At 41.0% G+C, this 10035-nt stretch overlaps 1 protein-coding gene across 1 annotated transcript; it reads right to left on the reverse strand.

The window, feature by feature from the left end:
* Positions 1-7839: 7839 nt before the first annotated feature.
* Positions 7840-9750, reverse strand: LOC112084365. Its single transcript, XM_024153486.1, has 2 exons — positions 8433-9750; positions 7840-8192 (listed from the first exon to the last, which is right to left on the reverse strand). The coding sequence occupies exons 1-2, from the start codon at positions 9748-9750 to the stop codon at positions 7840-7842; spliced, it is 1671 nt and encodes a 556-aa protein (XP_024009254.1).
* Positions 9751-10035: the final 285 nt, after the last annotated feature.

The raw sequence follows: 10035 nt of genomic DNA on the forward strand, positions 1-10035 counted from the left end.
TGCAGTTCTTGAGGTAGAGAAGAACTTAGATAAGAAGGCTTGCTTGCATTGCTCCCAGGTTTGAATGGAGCCTCTTGGAATATTCTTCTCCCATTGATGAGCTTTATCACCAAGACTGAATGGGAATAGTCTTAGCTTAAAGCTGTCTTCTGAAACTCCATTTATCTTGGTCAGATCACACACCTTATCAAACTGGTCCAAGTGTTCCAAGGGATCTTCCATTGCTAACCCATGGAACTTTGAGTTCTGGACCATATTCAGCAATGATGCTTTCACTTCAAAGTTGTTGTTCTGCACAGGTGGTGCCTGAATACCAGCTCCATACTGATGAGCATTGGCCCTGTCATTTTCGCAACATAGATTTGGGGTTGCTCATATCTTCTTTGTTGTGGTTGGAAAGGGTGGGGTTGGTGGTGCACCTGGTGTCTTTGTTGAACATTGGCCTGATGCCTCTGTTGATGAGCCTGAGCTTGTCCCTGGTGGACATAGGCTTGTTGGTGGTGCACCTGTTCCAGCTGAACATTGCCCTGGTGAAACCCCTGACCAACTCCAATACCAGCTCCCTGACCTTGAGCCTGTTGCTCCTGAACTGGTTGTTCCATATCTACCACGTGATCTCCTTGTTCTGCCATCTCAGTCTGATCAATGTGTCTACCACGTCTGTCTCTTCTCCTCCTTGGTACCAAAAGGTTGATGTTGTCGTTTAGAGGAAAAGGAGGACCACAGCTTCTTGATCTAGACCTGGTGTTCATACACCTGAAATCACAAACAGAACTTGAAAGGAATCAGTAAAAACAAGAAAGTAAGCACTTGATCTCAAGAACAGATCAGAGCTTAATGCTAATCAAACCACAATTTGGCAACGGCACCAATTGATAGACAAGACTTTTTAAGGTCTCAGGGCTATCAATCCCCTTGTCAATGTAGCACAAAGAGGTTAATCAATCCAGATGTGGTGTTAGACACTAAGCTATATGATCAAGTTCTTAATTCAAGCAAACAAGAGCGGTTTTTGATTAATCTAGAGAAAACTATAAACATAAACAGGATTAAAGACTAATGACAATAACAAATGATATGATGTGAATATGATATGATGGAGGCATGAGATTCTAGACATGATAGTTGGTCAGGGTGCTTTGGTGTTAAACTAGAGATGCTGATGACAATGATGAGACATGATTCAAGTGATTAAGAACTCTAATCTAGGTTAATCCTCTCATGAAGGTATTAACCCCTATACTAATCCATTTTCAAACTAAATTCCCATTTGTGAAATATGAATCAATATGCATTAATAAACAGTTCTTAATGATCATTCAAGCATTTAACAAATCATTCCCATGATGAAAAATTACTTAAACCTCTAACACAACTCTTTCAGGAATTTCATCAAACACTTTTGGTGCATGAAATTCCCAGAATCTAGATCTCAAGTGATTATCAAGGATCTAGCATATAGAACAGCTGTTTAGAGAGATGAATCAATGAATCTAGCCCTAAGCACCCCTAATCTAACACTTTAGCACCCTAACCTACACATCTAGAACCTCATTAAGGTGACTACTCACTAATCATACTAATCTCTCTTAAACCTTTCCAAGTTGAGAAGATTAGCATGATTAATGATAAGAAATGGAGATGGAGATGATAGATTCAAAAGAAAACAGCTTCAAACACCCAGATCTCCTTCCTCTCCAACTCGCAGGGCTAAGGCGGTTTCTGGGGAATGTACAAACTGTGCGGGTTGGTCTCTATTGCAACTAGGTCGCAGGCTCAAGTCGGAGTGATTTGCGAGTGATCGTGCGGCATAGTTCCAGGCGCGGCTAACTCGCATGCCTAAGTCGCACGATTGTGGACTTAGCATTTCTCTTGCTCTTGAGCTTCAGACCTCTTCCAGTGATAGTTTACCCGCACATATCAACTCGCAGCATCAGCATTCAGGCGTTCATCTTCAGGCCTGCGGGCTAACCAAGTCGCAAGACCCTCTCGCAGCATCCAGAGCAGCTTAGACCACTTCGCATTCCGGAGAGTGTAACTCCTATGAGACTTGTCCGAATTGAATGATTTCGGTCGCAGAAGACAGAGGACTCATTTATCTCCAACTTTGGTGAAGGAAGCTTCGGTGCTTGGGAAGTGTAAGGCTTCCTGGAGGGCACATCTTTGCAGTGCATGTACACGACCAGAGAGAGGCGTTTAGACATGTGTCCATTCCGGAGACCGTATCTATCTGCTCATAGATCCGAATTGAATGATCTTGGACGTTCTGGAAAGAAGACTCAAATGTCTCTGGTTCTCATGAAGGACCCGAAAACTAAATCGGCCTGGACGTGCACCGTCCTTCGCATCCTTTAGGACTGATCTGCTCGGTCCGGAATACCTGCGAGACTGGGGTTCCTTCCGACAAGCTTATCTCTCTGCTCACGCGTCCGAATTTCACGATTCCACTTGCTACGAGACCGTGATGCAATGCTCTCCAACTTCTATGAAGCACCCGCCGTCTGAATCGGACCGGAAGGCTCCCCGGACAGGCGATTTCTGAGACACGTTCATGCCCGGAGATTTTGGCCGATACACTTCATTCGCGGTACATGAAAATGGCCGGTAAAGCTTCCTGCGGTACATGGAAATGGCCGGTAAAACCTTCCTGGCCAGAGAGAATGGCCGGTAATCTCCCAGGACCCAATTTTTCACTTTTTTCAAGCTTTGCTCACCATTCCACCTCCTGGATTCATATTTTCAGCTCCATATTCACCTGATAGACACTCAAAACATGCAATATACTCATTGGGACCTAATGCATCTCCTAAGTTCTAAAACAAACCCTAAGGACGTAAAATGCATGAAATAAAACATAATTTGGAATGATTTATGCAACCTAAATGATGCAAATTATGAACATATCACCTCTTCGTAGACCGTCTAGGTTGGTCTGCTCTACCTGTGATATAGGTCTTAAATCCACTGGAGACAAGGGATTAGTACCATAAACAACCTTGAAAGGTGACAGCTTAGTAGCTGAGTGCCTCGCGCGGTTATAGGCAAATTCTACAAAGGGTATATAATCTAGCCAAGTTTTCATATTACGCCCAAGGGCTGCTCTAAGCTAAGTGGAAAGAGTACAGTTTACCACTTCAGTTTGTCCATCCGTTTGAGGATGACAAGTAGTTGAGAAAAGGAGCTTTGTACCTAGCTTCCTCCACAGGGTTCTCCAAAAATGACTTAGAAACTTGGTGTCACGGTCAGAGATAATGGTTCGTGGGATCCCGTGTAGGCGTACTACCTCTTTGAAGAACAGTTTAGCAATTTGAGTCGCATCATTGGTCTTCTCACATGGTATGAAGTGAGCTATCTTTGAAAAGTGATCAACTACTACAAAGATAGAGTCCTTGTGTCGAATCTTGGGCAACCCTAAGACAAAATCCATGGAAATGTCTACCCAAAATATAGTCTTTTTCTTCCATTGTTGAGAATTGTATATTTCTGCCTCGCCTCGACCTCTCTTTTTCCCAACTGAACCATGTTTCTTACCAAGAATAATGTTAACTTGCTGAAGTTGATGAACAATTGTAGCACCTGTCAACTTCAATGGTGGAGATCGGGTTTCTATTTTTCCATCAAAACTAGTTTTATTTTGACGAAAATCATGATCTGGAGGAAGAAAACGACGATGACCCATAAAACAATTTTTCTTTCCATGGCGTAAACGTTGTCCACATGAATCAAAATTGCAGTTTGGACAAGCTAATGCTGTATACGTATTCCAACCAGATAAATTTCCAAGACCAGGAAAATCACTAATTGTCCACATGATGGCTGCTCGCATGTCAAATGTTTGTTTTGTAGAAACATCTAGCGTTTTGACCCCTTCAGACCATAATTCCTTTAATTCTTTGATAAGTGGCTGCAAATAGACATCAATATCATTACCAGGCATGTGCTTTCCAGGGATAACCATAGAGAGAATCATCGATGTCTGATTCATTGACATCCACGGTGGAAAATTATAAGGAAATAAAACCACTGGCCAAATGCTGTAACTAGAACTCATCGTACCGAATGGATTAAAACCATCAGTAGCCAAACCGAGTCTAACATTTCTTGGATCAGATGCAAACTCAGGATATTTTTGATCAAATACCTTCCAAGCACCTCCGTCTCTTGGATGTCGAAGTTTACCATCATTACTACTAGCAGTTGCATGCCATCTCATGTGGCTAGCAGTTTTTGATGACATAAATAGACGTTGCAATCGTGTTTTCAAAGAAAAATAACGTAAAACTTTCGCAGGAGCTTTTTTTTTCCTAGTCTCTGATCCAGCCATCAAATTCTTTGCTGTATTTATTTTCCATCGAGAAGCTTCACAAACTTTGCAAGTTTGTCTTTCTGCATCATCTTCCCAATATAACATGCAATCATTAGGACATGCATGAATTGACTCATATGCTAAACCCAGCTTACGGATAACTTTTTTCATTTCATTGAATGAATCCGGCAATTTAGCTTGAGTAAATGCTTCTTTTAGCAAACTGAGCACCATGGATATTCCTTTGTCACTAATCCCACACATGCATTTGATATGATATAACTTCAACAGAAATGACAGTTTTGTAAACTTAGTGCATCCTGTATATAATTCCTGATTAAAGTCAGCAAGCAACTCATCAAAACCTTCTCCTTTTCCATAATTTCCATTCGAAGTTGATGGTCCATCTGCGTCCATAGGTTGCTCCGATCCATTTCCATCAGATGTATTAATATCAGGAAAAAGATCATCCAAAAGATTCATAGTTGATTCTAATTCACCCGGAGCAATATTAATACCAGGAGATATTTCTATTGTATTTCCTACAACACCAACATCTTCTCCATGAAGTATCCAACTTGTGTAGGAATTTAAAAAGCCAAAACACATTAAATCACCTTCGACATCTTCTCTAGATCTAGATTTAGCTAGAGAACAGCGGTTACACGGACATTTTATCATGTTTGCATCTGTTTTGGAAAAAGAAAAATCCAAGAATTTTTTCACCCCGGTTATATAGTCTTGAGATAAACGTGGTTTGTTTATCCATGACTTATCCATTATAACCTAAACAAAAAATAAACATAATTATACAGTAATATTAAGTCAAAAAGCAAATATGTTTATGTAGCCGTATATGGATTCAACATTTTTAACATAATACAATGAACAATTCTTCAGAGTAAACAAGCTGGTAGCGATTGGTAAATTTGGTTTATTATCTATAATCCAAGGCTTTTTACTAACTCAATTTAACAGTCCTCACCTTAAAAACCTCACAAAGACAAGTCTGAAGAATAAGAGTTGGTATCCAGGCCCTGCAATAGACATAACACAAAAACTAGGGTTTTAGATTTGCAAATCCAGATTGTTTCTTGGCAGAGAAGATACAGTGATAACTTTCACGATTTACCTCTAAAACTGAATCTGAAAGTTGATCTGGAGAGAGGGATCTGAGATGTACAGATCGGTATGTGGATTGCTATCTGAATCCTTCTGAATCGATGGCAAAGCCTCTCAAAATTTGGCTCTGCGAAGCTGGAAAAATCAGATTTTGCAGAAAAAATGATTTTTCGCCAACTTCCAGCTCACGTAAAAAACGGAGCGTACCTCGGAATTATGATCTGTAAACTGCTATGGATTCTTTGCAGCGAGATCTTTCCATAGGTATGAAGATCGACACTTAACTTGATCTGAGTTGCTTGCAAACGCTACAGCAAAACCCTTACTCAGACAAATATTAAACTGATGTTGCAGAGGTTTTTATAGAGTTTCACTGCGTTAACTCTTTGTTTCTCTTAGAATAATGATTCTGCCCTTTATATAGAGAGGGGGACGAGCTCCCTAGGTATAAAGAATAGAAGAATTGACAAAAATACCTTTATTCTTATTTTAAGGCTTTTTTTTTAATCTTGGGCTTCAAGGAAATAATACACTATATTATCAGCATCAGTTTTTTTTTGTGATGTAAGTTTTGAATCATTTTTTTAAGTGATGTCAACAAAAACAATAATTACATCAATTATTTTAATTGATGTAAACATATATTTTATATCATTTTTATGAAAGTGATGCAAATTATTAGAGATTTGTATCAGTTTTATTTAAACCGATGCCAAAATAATTCTAAATAAAATCAATTATCATAACTGATGTTAATTAACATATTTTCAATTATTTGTTAATAAGTAATTCAAAATAGAATCATTTAATTTTTCGATGCAATTTAAGTGATGTAAAATATACCTTTTAAGTGATGTAAAAGTGAATCATTTTCTAAAGTGATGCTAGAAAAAATAATAAACACATCGATTATATTAACTGATGTGAATATATTTTTTTGAATCACTTTTATTCAAGTGATGTGAAATGAAAGAGTTTTGTATCAATTGTGATTATATGATGTAAAATTAAATCAAATAAAATAACTGATATATTATTAAATCATTTGTTATAAGTAATTTAAAACAAAATCATTTAATTTATGTGACACAAATTAAGTGATGTAAAACTCTTTTTTTTTTGTAGTGTTAGGTATAGGTAATGGCATAAAAAGACTGTGACGGTGTAACCTGGATTTGGCTTTGTGACATTGGACACATTTGGCGCAGAACGGTTCCACATCTTTCTTTAAGTGTAGCCAATAGAAATGGTCCATCATTACAGCCAGGGTCTTATCCACTCCAAAATGCCCCATTAGTCCTCCTCCATGTGCTTCACTAAGCACCATTTCCCGCATGGAACCCTGCGGAATACACAAACATTTATCTTTAAAAAGGAACCCGTCTTGTAAATAAAACGAACCGTAGGGCCCTTTAAGGCATTCTTGATAGCATTCTCCGAGCTCGGGGTCGTCTTGGTATTGGGTCTTGATGTGCTCAAACCCAAAAATTTTGGCCTCCATTGTGGAAATCAATGCGTGTCTCCGAGAGAGTACATCAACCACCACATTTTCTTTGCCCTTCTTGTACTTAATGATGTAGCGGAACGTCTCTATAAATTCTAACCACTTTGCATGTCTCCGTTTGAGTGATGTCTGGCCTTTCCATTTCTTTAAAGTCTTGTGGTCAGTGTGTATGATAAACTCCTTGGACAACAGATAATGTTGCCAAGTCTCGAGAGCCCGTATAAGAGCATACAGCTCTTTGTCATACGTGGGGTAATTAAGGGTAGCCCCACTGAGCTTCTCACTGAAGAACACCACTGGCCTCTTTCTTTGATGCAGGACAGCTCTTATGCCCAAGCCTGAGGCGTCGCATTCCACTTCGAACATTTCATCAAAGTCAGGCAATGCCAAGACCGGTGCTCACGTAAGTTTTTCTTTGAGGGTGTTGAAAGCCTTTTCTTGAGCTGCCCCCCAAGCAAATGGAACGTTCTTCTTGATAACGGCTGTTAGGGGGTGCTGCTATCGTGCAGAAATCTCACACAAACCGTCTGTAGAAGCTAGCTAGGCCGTGAAAAATTCTCATGTGCCCTATTGTAGTAGGCATAGGCCACTCTTGTATGGCTTTGATCTTTTCCTCATCGACTTGTAGCCCTTTCCTGCTTACTACAAAACCTAAGAAAACAAGTTTATCAGTACAAAAGATGCACTTCTTCAGGTTGGCATAAAGACCTTCTTTTCATAGTGTTTTTAGAACGAGCTCAAGATGAGTTAAATGATCAGATGGTCCTTTACTGTAAATGAGTATGTCGTCAAAGTAGACAACAACAAATTTACTAATATAAGACCGTAGAACCTGGTTCATGAGCCTCATAAAGGAGCTCGGTGCGTTTGTGAGGCCGAATGGCATCACCAACCATTCGTATAAGCCTTATTTGGTTTTGAAGGCCGTCTTCCACTCATCTCCTTCCTTCATCCTTACTTGATGATATCCACTCTTTAAATCTATCTTGGAGAAGATAGTGGCTCCACCGAGCTCGTTAAGCATGTCGTCTAAACGTGGGATCGGATGCTGGTACTTGATGGTTATGTTATTGATGGCTCGGCAATCGACGCTTATCCTCCAGCTACCATCTTTCTTGGGGACCAGTAGAACAGGCACAGCATAGGGGCTAAGTGATTTTCTGATGTACCCTTTGTCCATGAGTTCTTGCACTTGTCTCTCCAACTCCTTTGTTTCTTGCAGGTTCATGCGATAAGAAGCCTTGTTGGGAAGCGCTGAACCTGGAACAAGATCGATCTGGTGCTCTATGCCTCACAGAGGTGGGAGGCCAGGAGGGATATCTTCAGGAAACATGTCTTTGTACCTGTTTAATAAGGCGCTGACCTCTGGTGGGATCTCCATATCTTTTGATTCTGCGCTTAGACATTCTTTGTAAAACATTAGTAATATAGTGCCATCGGCACTTAAAGCACGAATTAATTCTCCAAAGGTAATATATAAGCTAGACTTATAGGACTTACACTCTTGAGTCATCTTACTTTGAAGCTCGTGAACTTCAGATGGACTTGGACTTAAGGGTCCTAAGTTAAACTTACGGTCCATGTGTGTGAAGTTATAGTAATTGGTGCGGCCGTTGTGTAGGGTGACTTTGTCAAATTGCCAAGGTCGACCTAGTAACAAATGTCCGGCTTGCATTGGCACCACATCACATAGCACCTCATCTCGGTACTTACCAACGCTGAATGGTACGGTAACTTGCTCGGTTACCTTGAGCTCTGTGGCATCATTAAGCCATTGTAGCTTGTAGGGCTGCATGTGCTTTGTCTTTTCAAGACCTAGTTTGTCCACCATGAACTTGCTAGCCACGTTAGTACAAGATCCACCGTCTATAACTAGATTACATACCTTGTTCTTGATTGTACATCGCGTGTGGAACAAGTTCTCTCGTTGGACCGTCTCTTCAGGTTTCACTTGAACGCTCAAAACCCTCCGGGTCACCAATAGATACTCTCCAGTTTTGGGGTACTCTACATCTTCCTCTTCACTGTTTACCTCCATCTCGGCTTCATCTTGAGACTCATAACCACTTGGGATAACGATCATGATCCGTTGGTTGGGGCAGTCTCCCTGACACTTGAAACAAAAAATGTCTCGGGTTCTAGCTTGACTAGTGTTTTGAAACTTACCTTGTTCCGGCTTGTTGAATTTTGGAGGTTCGGTGGGTTTGCCTTTGAATCGAGACTCGATCTCTACAGCTTTGCCTTTATCTAGTGGTTCGCTGGTGCTGGCTTGCCAAGGCTGAATGTTTCGGCCTCGGTTTGAAAGAGATGATTTTCTCTTGATTTGTTGCTCCACTTGCACCGAGAGGTGTAGCTCATGTAAGCCACTATACTTAACCCGCTCCACCTTCCGAGCTATTCTCTCTTGAAGGCCATCGACAAACTGAGCCATAAGAGCCTCTTCGGACTCTTCTAACTCCAAAGAGTTCATGAGTTTCGCACACTCTTCAAAATACTCCTCAACGCTCCTTGATCCCTGTGTCAACTTACGAAAACGCTTTTGTAAGTCCCTATGATAATGTTCTGGCACATACCTCAACCTCAGTAGATATTTTATGTCGTGCCACGTTTGAATTGGACCAAAGACTTGTAGCCTCCTCTCAGCTACGGTGCGATCCCACCATGCCAATGCGTTGTCGTTGAGCTGAGATACAGCTAACGCAACCTTCTTGAGTTCACCATAGCCGTAACACTCGAAGATATACTCCAAGCGCCTCTCCCAATCTAGATAAACCTCAGGGTTTGATTTGCCTGCAAAAGTAGGTGGCATTAGTTTCATGTTATTGTTAACTTCCCTACGCTCTTGTTCTCTCGGCCTGTTTCTGAGCAAAGGATCTTATCTCCTCTAGTGGCGCCGGTTCAAAGGGTCAGGAGGTTGATCCTCTTCTAGTTCCGGCATGCTGTCTGACTCCGAGTCCTCAAGATTAGGGTTACGGTTGGCTCGCACATTCGTCTGAGCTGGTGGAAGATCCGCGTTGAGAGCCCTCGGTTGTTGTGGCTCAAGACGCGCAACACGCTCACGAGTGTCTCGCAGCTCCTCCCTCATGGTGGCAAGCATCGCCAT

The sequence above is a fragment of the Eutrema salsugineum genome, unplaced genomic scaffold (genome assembly GCF_000478725.1).
Source record: "Eutrema salsugineum unplaced genomic scaffold, Eutsalg1_0 scaffold_4, whole genome shotgun sequence".
In the NCBI taxonomy this organism is placed as follows: Eukaryota; Viridiplantae; Streptophyta; class Magnoliopsida; order Brassicales; family Brassicaceae; genus Eutrema; species Eutrema salsugineum.

What these genes read in the sequence shown, in the direction of transcription:
- LOC112084365 (XM_024153486.1), bottom strand. Translation starts at nt 9,750, where the DNA reads ATGAAACTAATGCCACCTACTTTTGCAGGCAAATCAAACCCTGAGGTT. An exon ending in AAGTAAGATGACTCAAGAGT is followed by an intron (nt 8,193 to 8,432) that starts GTAAGTCCTATA and finishes ATCTTGTTCCAG; the next exon opens with GTTCAGCGCTTCCCAACAAG.